The 15975-nt window shown below is 33.6% G+C and overlaps 1 protein-coding gene across 3 annotated transcripts in view; it reads right to left on the minus strand.

Moving 5' to 3' along the window:
- Nucleotides 1-15975, minus strand: part of Mitofilin (inner membrane mitochondrial protein mitofilin) — a 104488-nt gene that overhangs the window by 63787 nt on the left and 24726 nt on the right. For 2 of the 3 annotated variants that reach the window (XM_075376169.1, XM_075376162.1), the window contains exons 4-5: nucleotides 13581-13781; nucleotides 9979-10079 (exon numbers count right to left, since the gene is read on the minus strand). In XM_075376169.1, the coding sequence (XP_075232284.1) occupies nucleotides 9979-10079; nucleotides 13581-13781 (302 nt within the window). Of the gene's footprint in view, nucleotides 1-3652; nucleotides 3776-9978; nucleotides 10080-13580; nucleotides 13782-15975 lie in introns of all 3 variants that reach the window. The other variant, XM_075376155.1, reaches the window with a different exon arrangement.

The raw sequence follows: 15975 nt of genomic DNA on the forward strand, positions 1-15975 counted from the left end.
AAGAGTTCATGACTTGTGTTTTTTCACAATTCAGGTTGCTTTCTTCTTACTTGTTCACAGAGAATAATTAAACCTCAAGGTAGTATTTCAATTAGTAACAGTAGGATGTCAAGTTAGTATTGTTGATTCACAGTTTGACCTTCAGATACCCAATTTATATGCACAACCCCATGGATGTTGAAAAATATGGTCCTCGTGGACGCGGGTCATTTTTAATCTCTTCTCATCCCTCTTTGAACCATTTAAAACCACTCAAAACCCTGAGTGTGAGATAAACAATCATCACCGAATAAGTCTTAACAAATAATGAATTTCTGTGGCAGATTTTCTGAGTTTTTCAAGAAATTTTACATTAACACATCGCTCTTTTAAAACACTTAACATTTTCCTGATGGACTACAAATAGAAGGTCTAATACGAACAAAGGCCACAGTTCGACTAAGGGGTCCACAGTCAACTTGGCAACAGAAATGGAGAGAGGCCTTTGACCTTCACACGCGTGCTGTTTCTGTAGATCAATCAGTCCAGTTTTTTTTAACTGCACCTCATACATAAACTCATTTTCATACTTTACAAATATCTCTGAAAAAGCAGTTAATTCTCAGAAAGTATCCTTAAAAGTATTGTCATAATTTTGTAGAATTATCATTACTGCAAACTAAAACAGGCATTCTCTGAAACTATTTAATACATGTAGTGAAATTCACACATTTTTTAATTCAGTTAAGATTACAAATTAGTATGCTTTCAGTATCTGAAACCATAACTTACATCAATCTTGCCGGTTTACAAACATACATTCCTAAACCAATATGAAGTGTAAAAGTTAAAATTTGAAGTTTTCATACATTAAAGCAGTTTCCCTAGACAAAGTAATTTATAGATGAATTACGGAAAACTCCTTTCCATTATTTAACACAATAAAAATATACCACGTGCAAATTTAAAATAAAATTCTTACTTGTCAAAAATGTTGGTGTAGAATTTAACTACTTACTAACTCTTCAATATTTCATACACAACTATGTTATACATTTGCTTAACACTGTATGCTTAACAAATTAGCTGCTTAAACAATACGTGAAAACAACTGTACCCACTGGTTGTCTGGCTAAACAAGTGAGAATCTCAAAAAAAAACCTAAAAACATACTTTTTAGATAATTATATGTTTAATGTGAAAAAAGAATTAGCAAGTTAAACTATGGAAGAGACTTACTACATAGCAATAAATATGTATATCTATGAATTGCAAAATTATTGAAATTTTAAATAAAAATGAGAATAGCAACATCAGAAGAATGTGTCCATCATACTATATCCAAGTACTATCATTTTCAAAAATAAAGTAACTTGAAATTAATTTCATCAATACACTGAGAAATTGTTCAAGGAGAAAATTCTGGATAAACAATAAATGATTTTTATTCTATAATTTAACTAGCATCGTCTGTGTCTCAGGGCTCACTTCACGCATCCTCTTCCTGTCCAGCCAAGGGGGTCTACCCCTCTCGGACACCACTGTGATCACTGAACTTATGCTTAAGAGTAAGCATGTATTAAGAATAATGTTAAATAAAAATTAAGGCCTGTTCGATTTATAAAAAAACTATCAGTGTATTGTAATTTCATCAGAGCAGCAGTATGGTCAGTTCAGGACCTACTAATTGATTTTTAGATTTTGTGTTGTGGCTTTGCTTACAAAATACATAATCCAAATTACAAACATAAATTATGATCACAATGTTTGCAAATTTCATAAAAGCTGATTCAATAGCAGTAACATTAAAAAAAGCAAAAATCAAAACAATAACAATTTGTTTTTTATCCCTTAAAATATTAAAATGAAAAAATCCAAAAATGGTTATTTATCTGAAGCATATTTGCAAGCTCAAATCGAGTGAATATCTTTTCTAGTGTTTCGGAAATGGGGAAAATTTACAATCATTGTTTGAAACTTTGTTACCTTTCTTCGCCCATTTCAAGGCTGAATTTAAAAAATCTAGAAATTGGTTTTTAGATATCGACATGAAGATGTTAGAGAAATCTAAAAAACAGTAAATTTCTCTGTTACTACATTTAACCCTTTAAACTCGGAATTTCAAAAAATTCTTAGCGTGCACTTACCATAAGAACATATATACAAATTTTCAACAATTAATCATCAGTAGTTTTTGCTTGGCGTTGATTATCAGACAATCAAGACTTGTTCTTTTACACACACATGCACGCGCTTTTCTTAAAAAGTCTTAATTTATTTATCAATACTGATTTTGTCACCTTTAAAATACTCCCCTTCAGATATAATACATTTGTGCCAGTGCTTTTTCTGATCTTCAAAGCACCACTAGAATGCCATTTCAGTATGGTATTTAAAGCTCCTTCAGTGAGTCTGTCTTTATTTCTTCAATGTTGGCAAAACATCATCCTTTCATGGTTCTTTTCAGCTTTGGGAATAGGAAGAAGTCACAGAGGGCCATGTCCAGCAAATACGAAGGCGAGGTATCATAACAGTGTTAATTTTGGCCAAAAATTCACGAACAAGCAATGAAATGTGAGCAGGTGCAATTTCCATGAATTGTTTTACCACAAACCCGATATATTTGAATATTTTCTTCGAATTTCTTCATGCAAATAGCGTACAACTTTCAGGTAGTATTCTTTACTGACCATACGACCTGGTGGCAAGAACTCAATACACTAAGCCGCTGAAATCAAAGAACAGTGATCAGAACCTTCACATTCAATCAAACTTTACGAGCTATTTTCAGTCCTTACTCTTCAGGAAGCTTCCGTTGGAACAATTGGGCCTTAGATTTGACATATACTCATTTTTCATCACTAGTTATGACCACTTTGAGCAGTTGCGGATCATCATTTACCTCATTCAGCTTTTGGTCGAAATTCAACAATTTTGGAACAAATTTTTCTGCCACATGTTTTGTGCCCAAAATATCTGAAAAAATTGCTTGACATGAGCCAAATGATATGCCTACATCATCATCAACCTTTCTGAAAGCAATTTGGCCACTGTCCCTCATCAATTTCTTCACTTTTTTAACACTGTCATTGGTTGTTGATGTACTGGGACATCCAGAGCACTCATCATCTTCAACGTCTTCACGGCCCTCTTCAAAATGTTTGTGCCAGTAGTAAACGCTTGTTTTATTCATGTAAGAATCACCAAAAGCAATATTCAAACATTTCCAATGCGGTGTTGCACTTTACTCCATTCTTAAAGCAAAATTTAATGTAATTTCTTTGTTCCACAAGTTAAAAATTGCCAGTCATAACATGTGAAAAACATGTGAAATCTTTTTGACAGCCAACAATAAATTAAGCATCCAATATGGCTACCAATACATTACAGACAAGTATACAAATACAGCAAAAAAAAACAAAAAAAAAAAAACATTGTGACAATTGGACTTACACAGCCAGGGAAATTTAAAAATTCTTTTTTTTCTTTTTTTTTAAGAAACCTTGTACATTTTACTAATTCTTCAGATTCGCAAGGAAAGGTCTTGTGCACAAAAGTCTGGAAAAACACTGAAATAAGGCAATAGTTTTTATTTTCTTTTCTTATCTAAAATAAAAATCATGAAAAAATTTGCAAGAATTTTAACTAAAATAAAATTAACGTTTTTGCTTACACTGAGTAATTTCAACTTCATTATCAGGTGGCTTTGGTCCAGTAAGGGCCCTTCTCTCTGTAAATTTCACATCTTCTTTCTTTCCTTCATCTTGCAATAAACCCTTAAATGCTGGTCTAGGGGCTTTAATGAAAACACACACACAAATACAGGAAATCTGTTAGTAATTAAAATTAGTGTACAAGTTAAACATTTTTTTTTAGAACAAACGTTAAATAATACAAAATACATGGCATGCAAAGGTATAATTACTTGTTTACATATATAAAAATTTACCTGAACAGTCTCCTACATGATTCCTACATTCCATGATTGAGCTGAATGGAAGAATAATGCAACAAATCTTACTTGTAAACTAATAGAAACTCCTGCTCAATTTAGTTTCAATTATTACAGTAATTTTAATAACAATTGAAATAATGTTTTAAAATAATTAAAAATAAAAAAAAGTAATGGAAAAAAAATCCTTTTACACTAAATTTAAAAATATATATTAAAAAAAACAAATAATTCTAATAAAAAATCATTAAACTACAAATGTCAGGCAACGCGTTTATGTATTATTAAAATAAATATTCCAATAATGTACAGATGATTACAAATGATGATAGATTAAATTTATTAACATGATGATCAGAGAATAGATAAAGTAAATAGTTAAACACAATCAATCAGTATGATGCGAATTTGAAACAAGCTGACTCTTGAAATCTATACCAAACTTTAAATAAGTTGTTTCACTAACAATTCCAGCAATGTTGATTAATCAATTTATTTTCTAAATGGGCATCAGTTTTTATAATTAAGTTAGAGTTCTGTTAAGTAAGTTAAGTTATGTAATTCAGTTAGTTGAAATTGTAATCATCTGAATCCCATATTGCTGATTAGTGCTATTCTAACACTTGATTCTACATTTTGAAATAAAAAGTTAACAACACTGTGAGCAATGAGCACGATCAAAAGTTAAAACAAAACTCTGCGTGACCAGGTACAGCAGATAACTGTGATAATACTACTGTTTTGCCACAGCCGTAGACAAGCAATAGCAGCCTTGAGACCTACTCCAACAAAGGTGCCATCATCTAATTCCCTAAAATGATATCAGACAAACAAATACAAATGGAATAAATATGATCTTCCACAGGAAAGTACAAAATAATAATATGCATTCCTTACTTTGTATAAAGAAGAGCTTAAAATTCTGCAAGTAGAAAAGCTGCAAAATGAAACTGGCAACATCTGTCATGACAATGAGGTGCATTTTCTAACTCTTGATGCTAGCACTTTTATTATTTTGCATAATACTGTTGTGGAAAATAACCAGGCTAATAGTCCTTACAATGTTAAACTAAAATTTAACTAAAAACTTGATGGCCAAAACTGACATAGTCATTCAACTGGACTAATTACTTAACTTTTTAATTAAAAAGTACCACGTGTACTTGTTATCCAATAAAGTATACATATTTTCTTTGAAGGCATTAAGATCTAATGGATGGCAAAATGTTCCTGGGCATCTATTCTGAATAACAATGATCCAGTTAAAAACTGGTCAGTGAAAAAGTTAAACTAAATTGAATAGTTGAAAACCATTTCAAATATCAAAAATAATAAGGATTTATAAAAAAATAATACAGCTTCCTTAAAGCATATAAGATATCATTTAATTTAGTTTTGGTAAGATCATTCTAGGACAAAGGTTGACCAATATGCAATGTTTTGAAATATCATTCTTTTGAAATAACTAACATTAAAACTCTATATTTAAGATTCTCAAAAAAAGAAAGATCTGACCCCCATAAGAGAAGACATCCTTGGTCACCCCCTCCCACCGTTCCTAGCCCTTATGGGCTTTACCGAGGTCATCTTTGAAACCTTGGCTTTTGACAATTCCAATCCGCCTCAGCCAGGATGCCAACGATGCAAATGCCATGAATGACATTCCCATCAGTGTACTATTTAATGAACTCAAAACAAAACACATCTTACAGAGTCTTGAGTAAGACTGAAAGGACTGAACTAAAACAAAGGAACTGAACTACCTATCCGTAGAAGATAAAAGTGAATTCAAATTCAACACATAGCACAAAACAAAAAAATATTACACTTAACAATAACAACAACACAGTAACATTCAAACAAAAACAAAGGACAAAAACATAATTAATTAAAAATAACATCAACAAAAACAGAATACAAGAGAAATCCAAGCAGGGCTCTAGAACCCCGCCAGCAATTCTCTCCTTTGCTAATTACACTATAAAACTCGGCTTGGTTCCTCCAGTTTACACAGAGATCCAATGCCGATCTTATAAGATCAAGCCAACAGATGGTCTCCATACACACTAACTTGTACTTTGAGCACTCACAGAATCATGGTAGGTCTCATCCAATTGTCCACACTGAGGACACATCCCAGAATCTACCAAAGTGAATTTCTGCAGTCTATCCCTAAAAGCACCAGAGCACCATGACCAGAAAGAAATTGCATCACATATTTATTATGATGTACCCAAGAGGTGTCCCATAAACCAACAACATCTGTAAAGAGATCATGCGTATAACGTCCACCCTCTGCCTCATCCCATCTAGCCTGCCACAAGGCATTGGTATGTTCAAATTCTCAAACTTTATCCGAAGTCAACTCACTGAACCTTTTAGCAATATACTGATCCAGCCTCTCAGAGACAATCAAGTTATCTGTTTTACACCTGCAATCACTAAGGCTGCATCCTGTGAAATAGTATGGTAAGCACCCATTACCATTAACATTAGACACTGAGCCCTCAATATGTCCCAATAACTCTTACATTTTAGCCTAGCCATCCAAACAGGTGTCGTGGGGAGGCTATTATGCTATAATAGCCTCCCCACAAAACCGAGCAGTCCCTCACTCACCAACTTCACTATCATCAGGTAGTAAATTGTCTAGTAATTTGTGTAAAATTTTAGAAGTAGCCAAAATAAAACCAAACCTGGCCGAGAGAGCAAACAGAAGAATGTCCTTCCATTGTTTGTGTCCCAAAACCCTATATACTACATCCCAGGGATCCCTGTTCTCCTGCTCATAAACAAAGGAACGTCAGGAGTCCCTTTTCGCAGTCCAGACTTTATGAAAGTAATGAGACCTCAGATTTCTGTAATTAACAACAAGGACTGCCCATCATTCCAGATCACCCTCATGTTGAGAAGCTCTCTGCAAAAGACAAACAGCTCTCTGCAAAAGACAAACAGCCCTCTTCATGCCGGACAGTTCTCTATTCCACTGTGATGCAATTCTCTCTCGGACAGTTCTCTATTCCACTGTGATGCAATTCTCTCTCGACCGGAACTTTGGGGAATTGAACATTCAGCGGCATCAAGAAAAGCCACTGAAAAATCAATTGCTAGATCTTCCAAATCCTGGACATCCAGACTTCAATCCAAAACTCAAAGCCTTGTCAAAAGAAAATCAACAAATTTCTTGCAGTCCGCATGCCTGTGCAGGAGGACTACCTTGCTGAACCGGAATGTTACATCAGTAGCACTCACTCAAGCCACCAGCAATCCCGTAGACACTCACTCGCATAGATGATCACTCGAGCAATCATCAACTACCTTTCAATTACAAACATTGGCAGGGATAAACCTACCAACAGTAACATCGATCTTTGTTCTGTTCCACCAAACAATCTACTACCTACCATACCTGAACAGTAATTCCTGGAGGCTAAACAGTAAAAAGAAAAAGATCATGCTGGGCTAACAAACCCTCTATTAATTCACACCATCAGTGAAACCGCTATGCTACAAGAGTGACTTAGCATTTATATCCGCACCCTGTATATATTGGACCAGTGCCAGAGAATTGTAGGACTTTATCCCAGAGCTTAAGATGACAATCAGTAGAATCTCTATACTGGAAATTATAAACTAGCAACGTACAGATGCAAGTTCTGAACATCCACATGGCCAAAATGATGATTATTCAAGAGCTGTTGAATATAAACACTATTCAAATTCTGCACAAAACAGTGGACATGCTTTCAGAACCAAAATAAAACCTTTTCCAACGATAAAAACCTGACAGATCACTGAACATAACATATGGATGCTGCAATAAAACAACAACCAATCCTCTATGTAATGCAATCTCTCCAAACTCAGCCTGAGTAATGTAAGCACCCTGTGCATTTAACTGACCAAATCTAATCATTAAATGAAATAGAATTATAGTACGTATCGGAGAGCTCTCTGATAACATCCATAATTTTTACTGTTCACAGAGTGCTTATAATCCTTCTGAAGATGTTTGCAAGTAACACATGTCGGATCTTCAGACTTCTTCAGACACTCCTCATGCATATATCCATCACCACGAGCGAAAACTGCAGCATGTTCACAGAACTTAGCCCTGTGATCAAACCTGCAGCACTTAAAACAGCGCTGGACATCTAAATACTCCTTGATCTTACACGAAAAGAAGTATACAAACAACTTGCCCTCTGCAGTGAAGCTGTTGAAAAGTTTAGGACTAACCTCAAAAATTCTGTGGTAGCACTCAGACACTCAGACTTGAATGTAGCCTCATCCATCTGAATATTCTGCTCCCTAATATATCTCTTAGAAACAGAAACATAAAAATAATGCACTACTGCATGGAAAGGTCACACTTGTGTTTAAAAGAGCACAGAAACTCAGAAAAAGATGCAGATGACGCTTCTATATCTTCATAAAAAAATTTCATGGAAAAAATAAAAGCACTATACATCTTAAATTGAAACTTAGAATGAATCAATCAAATTTTGGTTTACAATTAGCACATAAATGTTTTTCTATAATATCTTTCGTAAGTGATTTATATTTTTATGCTAGTTGTATTTCTGAATGAGATAGTCTGTCTACATTTTAAGAATTTCTTTGTTTTCAGCTAATTTTAGAAAATCCTTTTATCAAATTTGGTCTTTTCTGAAATGGCCCTGGATTTTCTAAAACAAAATATTAACAGTTCATGAAAAAAAAATACAATTAACAGCTTTATTAATAAATTCAGTTGTAGAATATTTCTTCAAATTACATAATTATTTTGATATACACAAAACAAGTCTTAGCATGATATCAAATACAAAAATATGGATGCTCTCTGTGACAGGCAACCTTTTATTGATATTACTTTTAATTTGATTATTGATTATAAGTTTAACACAGTATGAAGCAAATTTTGTTAGCCAGAATGAGAATGAGCTCGTAATACATAATGTTAGAGCACAAACTATATGATGCAGTGAACTAAATTATGATGTTATGTAAATGATATTTCCTGTATAATATGCAATTTTACAGAGAGTGCTGATTCCACTTTTAAATAAAAATAATGAGCACTGTACTGTTTGACACTATAGACAAAACAAGTTGCAGATAAACTTTTAGTACTTTTCATTTTATATCTTCAGTTAAATGTTTAATATCAAGGTATTAATTAATTAGCAATAAATAAAATGTTAATTACTACAAACCACAAACAATGTTACTACGTAATTAGTACTAAATAATTAGAATTCCATGATGACATATAGCACAAATATTTGTAGAATCCATGTGTCTCATAGGTATAAACAGAGTTCACACTAAAAAACTTTAGAAAGCATAGTAGGAAACATTAAGAATGCATCATTTAGAAAACTTTATGTGTGCATCCACTACACAGTTTTAATTAATTCTGGTTATGGATGTATGTATTATTATTGCATTGCTTTAAAAAAAAAAAAAAAAGACTACACTAACTATGTTTTCTTACACTAACTATCACTTTAAAGCAATGGTGTTTATTCTGCTGCCTATCTCTAAAGTATACTTTATGAAGATGTCAATTTGAAGAACTAAATATCACCTGCGTTTCAATGAGCTTACCGTGTTGATACAATAAACGTAGTAGGTTCACTGAAGAATTCATGGGAAATTCTTCATTCCTTACCTTCTTAGAAAGACAAGCATATGATGCTTCTTATTTTTAGAATAACTGACCAATTCATATGTTGAGTATCGCCTATAAAAGTTATGGTTATGGCACCTAAAATGGTTACACAGTCATGGGTATGTTTTAATACATACCTTATTAATTTATTAATACCTTGCTTTAAATAAATACCTTGACCAATATCATGTTTTTAAATAGTAGTACATTACTATTCAGAGCTAAATATGTTGCAAGACCTCTGCTAAGAGATTTTAGACATTTTTTTATAAAGCAATACAAAATATTGAAAAATATACAGGTAGCATTAAAATATATATATATATATATATATATACATTAATCTAATTAAATAATTAGACAACTGACTCACGTCTGTAAGGTTTCATTTCTTCATCACAAGGAGGAAGATTTTTTGCACTTTTTCCACCTGTAGAAGTGTCACCAAATATGCTATTTATTGCATCAGCAACACTGCAACAATCATAATAGTAATATACTACAAAACACTGTAAATTAAAATAAAAAACAAGGCAAGCCAGAACTTCCTCCAGTGAGAATAATGGGTCCAACTACTGGACAAGAAATTTTTAACAATAAAAACAATTCCAAATTTTCTTTGCACTTCGAATAAAAAACTTCTTCCACTAATAAATTGCCAGGTCAGGCCAAAGGAACAATTATTTCTTCATTAATTCTTGCATTACATAAGAAATAACAGAAAAATAGCTAAAAAATGAATTGCTGTAAACAGCAATTTTGATAAAAGAAAATGTTACATGAAAACAAAGAAAAATGGCTGCTAAAAAAAAATTACAACTTACAGGAAATGTTTGATAATATTTTTAAACAATATTATAAAAGAAATACACATTTAAAAACAAATTCAAACAATAGGTACTTGCTGATCTTAAATTTACTGAGCCCACTAGACCCATCAGTGCAAGTTACTACATTTGGGTCCATGTGAAAGAGATGTCTGCAAAACATCTGTTTTCTTATAGCTGTTTAGCTGAAGGTGATGATGAAGTAGTGTAAATCTCAATGACAGTATAAATCATACCGATGGACCAAATAATACAACAGGTACTTCTAGTCCTAACATAAAAAAATATACACTTATGTTAAGTGTCATTAATACAACTATATTAATTGTTTGAACACTCACTATAATTGTAAAGTGGGGAAATCCCAGTAAAATGATAATACTTGATTATATAAATACAATTATATATTACTGATGCCTACTTTTGTAAAGAATATTATAAGGGAAGTTTTGGCTTTATATGACACATTTAAATAATTTAATTCTGATACTGCTATTGCCTTTACTGTTCACTAACGCTCTTGCCTGTGATTGGCAAGGTTTTTGAGAAGGTCTGTTTGCATATTAATGTTAGATTGGCCACTGATCATTTGCTAACGGACAACCAGTATGGTTTCCGACCGGGCAAGAGCACTGAGGATGCCATACTAAAGGTGATGGATATAGCTTCCTCTAGTTCATGTAAATATGTATTAGGGATTTTTCTGGACATATCCGGGGCATTTAACAACTTATGGTGGCCCTCTGCCCTTTTTCAGATGCAAAAGCGTTAAGTGTACACGAAATGAATTAGAAGTACTCTCAAATTATTTCAGCCATCAGACCGTTTACCTATGTGATGGGGACTCAGAAGTTTGTAAGACCTTAAATAAAGGATGCGCTCAGGGCAGTGTCCCTTTTTTTGGATTATAGAATTCGATTCCATGTTGTGTTTAAGGTTGCCATGTGATTGTTGTGTTGTCGCTTATGGTGACAATGCACTGCTACCGATTGAAGGGGATTTGTGTAATGAGGTAGAATTCCGAGCTGTTCATGCTTGTGACACACTCCGACTGTGGAGTCTCCAATGATTTTCAGCCCACAGAAAACCACAATGATGTTGCTTAATGGCCGATTGGCTGCTTTCCGACGAATCCGGGTTCAGATGGCTGGTCTCCCCATTACGCATGTTGCAGCTGGGTGTTAGCCTTAATGAGAATTTTCAGTTCAAGGAACATCTACAGTATGTAGCAAAAAATGCCGCTAATGCTTTTCATAGAATCCGTACAGTTATTCATCCCAATTGGGGGTTGAATTATCATACCATGTGTATCCTTTACAAAGGTGTCAGCGAAGCTATTATGCTGTATGCTGTGCCTGTCTGGACTCACCACATGGCTTTTAGGTATTGCGCGGACATTTTGCTGCAGGCCCAGCAACTCCTCTTACTGGCTGTTATAGGTGGTTATAGAACAGTCTCGCAGGACACAGTCTGTGTTATAGCCGCAGCCAAAACAAAATAGATATCTTGGCTAATGAGCAAAAGCAACACTACATTTCCAAGGTAAATAACCTATTTATGTCACAACAAAAGCAGGAAATTGAAGACCAGGGCTAGCAGGTCAGGTGAGACGAATCCCCCAGGTCGCTACATGCATGGTATATTTCCTATATAATGTCTGATTTAAATGTGATTGGATGGGCCTCCCCCAATCGGTATATGACACAGTTTCTCTTCAGGCATGGTGCCTTTTGGGCAAGTTTGGCTAGTTGGTGGATTTGAGTCAATACCCGGATTGTGGGACTGATGATACAACGGATCACGTCCTCTACGTCTGTCCCTGATAAGAGATCAAATGTTCACAAGCTGTTAGGGAACTTGAGAGAATACATTCCTTTCTGGATCTCTGTATTAACTGGATGATTTGCGAGGAGTGGTCTATAGTGGTTAGTTTTCTTTGCGCCCTTGCTGTGTGTAGGTCTGCATAGGGAGTTTAATTGAGGTACTCACTAATTGTGGTAGGATCCTGGGTGGCTAAGGTTCCACTTAGGCATTGGATTGGTTGAAGGTAGGTGCATTAGCATCGTGCCATGGTTATATTGGTGCTGTTTGTGATTTGATTTTGGGCTCCTGCTGGTGGGGGTGCTGCGCCGCCAGGATGGTAACCTCTGCAACCGGGGACATGGCTTCCCTCCACTGGTGGTGGTCCTGATCATGAATTGGTAATGCCACACGAGACTCCATGATGGAACCGGGTGGGGTGCGGAGTTTGTCCCTGGCTCCTGCGTAGACCAGAATGAGGTTACATTCCCCTTGTTAGGTGACCTAAATTGGTCGACTTATTTGGGTGTAGGTCTGAATTTCTTTGTTGCGTAAGACATAATTTTGATTGGTATGAGTGTAGCACTGATTTAACTTAAACTCATTCGTTTTCTTTGGCATTCACAGTCACCAACAGTGCTGTCAAATCTGGACTAGGTGAGGGGTTCGTGCTTCTGCGTTTTCGGTTAGTTAGTTTGAAGGAATCATGTTAGGTTGGATGTGAAGATGAAAATTATTTAAGTACCAAAGGGATTACACAGAAAACATATAAGGGTAGCCCCGTATATAATGTAAAATAAAAATATACGATAAGAAATAAGATGAATATGTAAATAAGGCATCCAAACATAAAAACACCAAACAAGTCAAAATAACAGAGTATTTAGAAACATTGAAAAATTGAAAAAATCTCTTCAAATCACCAAGATTAAAGATCAACAAAAATGGGAGTAGAACTTAATCCACAAACTTGTAAAGAATTTTCATTAATATGAAAAGACAAATACAGATAAAAAAGTATTAAAAGTAATTTATAAATGGTTAGATGCACATTTAGCCCTTAATCAATCCAACAAGTTATCTATATATCTTCCATTAGTAATCTATTCATCAAGTTAATATTACCTAACAATAGATATAATGTAGTGTAAATTAAATTAGTATCCTTATAGCATAACATTTGCACAGGAATAGAAAACTGACAGTTATATAACTAGCAATGTTAATAATAGACAAGTGCTATTAGGTACGAGAAATAAATTCTAATTATCATACAAATTAATTTTTAATTAAATAATACAAAAAAATACCAACAATTTATAACAAAAAAAAAAAATAATATAGCTACCTATCTTTCACAGCATTCAATGCATCTGATATATAACTTAAAAATGATTTTTTTTCTTGAAATATAAATGATATGAAACTATCAGTTCCAGGAACTGTATCCTCAAGTGATTTACGAAAGTCTTCATCATACTTTGCATAACTGAGAACACCGCCAACCAACAATACTGCAGCAGCTACATAAAAACCTTTTTTACTTTTCCTGCACAAAAAAAAAATCATCCCAATTTTTTTCTACATATAAACAAAATTAGTTTTGTAAGATAATATCCAAACTGTGAAAACTTGTACAGTCTAAAACAAAAATATTAAAAATCTTAATTTTTTTAAAAGTCAAACTCAAATATAATCATAAGAACTGCATTTCATGCTCTTATAGAAAAATTTCTTATTATTTTTAAAATTTTCACTTATACTTAAGCTAACAGAAAAAGATTAATTTCTTTAGTAAATTAACAGAGGAAAATTTCTAAGTTTAAGCTATTATAATTTCATAACAAAAACTCAAAATATACATCAAATTATTAAACGCTACTCCTTTCAAAAATTATTTTATTAACAATTCATTACATTAAAAAAATGCAGATCAACCTTTTACACTCAATACACACAATACCTCTACAAGAAAAAAAATTGAGTTTAACTTAACTGATATTTTTACACCCAGTTTACAAATAGTTTTACAACAAATTATGTAGTTTTATCAAAATTCAAAGATGTGCCCATTTATAAATTTTGATAGCAGGCAGTAAAGAAATACATAATAAATCCATATAAAATATGAATCTCTCAACAAAATAAGTCCTGTCTATTTTTTATACACCATACACAAAAACACTTATTTCACTTTTTCCATTAGATTAATAATGACTTGAAATATGTTATAAAATTTTGTACACAAATTTTGTATTTAATTTAAAAAAATGAAATACAAAATGTGTACACCATACCATATTTACTTATGTAATCTTAGCTCTTGCATAATTTCTGCATCCCAATTTTTAAGGTAATTTTCCATATTTTTTAACCCCTCAATTTTTGCAGAATAAAATCTTTGTGAAATATCAATATTTCTTTGTGCAAGATCAATATTTCAATAGTTACCATACAACCAGCAAAACAGCAATTCTTTGCATCCTATGGAACTAGTCAAAAAAAGGTGCTGTTTACCAACAAGGTCAACTCATTTAGATGCTTGCCCCTAACCTTACTTGCTGTATAAGCACAGCACGTAAAGTGAATCTTACAATTTCCTTTCCCACTTCCATTTAGCAGTTCATCCAAACAATACACTTTAGTTTGTGATAATGTGTTTCTGTAACAATGATGAAAGTAAAATGTAACAGCTACACTGCAGCTTTTGAAATTTTATGCTATTGATTTTGCCAAGAACAGAATCCTACCTACTGAGAGGGAATTTGGTGTTTCTGAATCTTGTGTGAAATATTGGTGGAAATAGAAGGAGCTTATACAAGCAATAAGTTTCTGCTGTTTGTTTCCAGACCCAAAAAAAAAGAAGGAAAATTAATAACTTTATGCCAGAAACTGCCCTGAGATTACATAGACAAAGTGGTTTCCTTCCATCAGCAAGTCATCAGAGTATGTTAAAAGAATGAATATCTGTTGTTGCAAGTCGGCAATGCAGATCAGACAGTGGTGTATTTCGACATGGCCAGCAATACCACAGTAGAAGAAAGGAGAGCATAAAGTGTGTCGAAAATTACATCCGGTGCAGAAAAACAGCATTGCATTATGATGCTAGCAATTATTGCCGAAGGAAGGATATTGCCACCATGTCATTTTCCAGAGGAAAACCATACCTTAAGTATTAAAGTTTCCTGCTGATATGGATGTTGTGGCACAGAAGAAAGGGTGATGACCAGCAAACTGCTGTTGGATTGGGTCAAAAGAATTTAAAAATGATGCTTCGCCTATAGTCCCTTATGTTAGACATTTCCATGACTATCTCATTCAAATGGTAAACTCTCACCTTGAATAAGCAAAAACGGACAAGGCCATGATTCTGGTGGATTAACCTCTAGATGTGTCAAGTCAACAAACCTTTCAAGGAACACATACATCAGCTGTATTCAAGATGAATGTCTGAAAACAAACATAAGTACATGCTAGGTGGGAAAACTAAATGGCTAATGTTAAATGTGATGTCCAAATGGATCCTGAGTGCCTGGAGGTCAATTTCATCTGACATTGAAAAACGTTTGAAGAAAACAGAGAATCGAATGCACTTGATGGTACTGAGGATAATACCTGCTTTGCTGACCAACTCACAGATATTGATGATGACAACAGAATCCAGCAATGGGTCTAATACCAGTGACAATGACTATGATTTGTAAGGCGAGATATCATACTAGAGTTTTGAATCAATACTACAA

This window comes from Lycorma delicatula, chromosome 1 (genome assembly GCF_047948215.1).
Source record: "Lycorma delicatula isolate Av1 chromosome 1, ASM4794821v1, whole genome shotgun sequence".
NCBI lineage: Eukaryota > Metazoa > Arthropoda > Insecta > Hemiptera > Fulgoridae > Lycorma > Lycorma delicatula.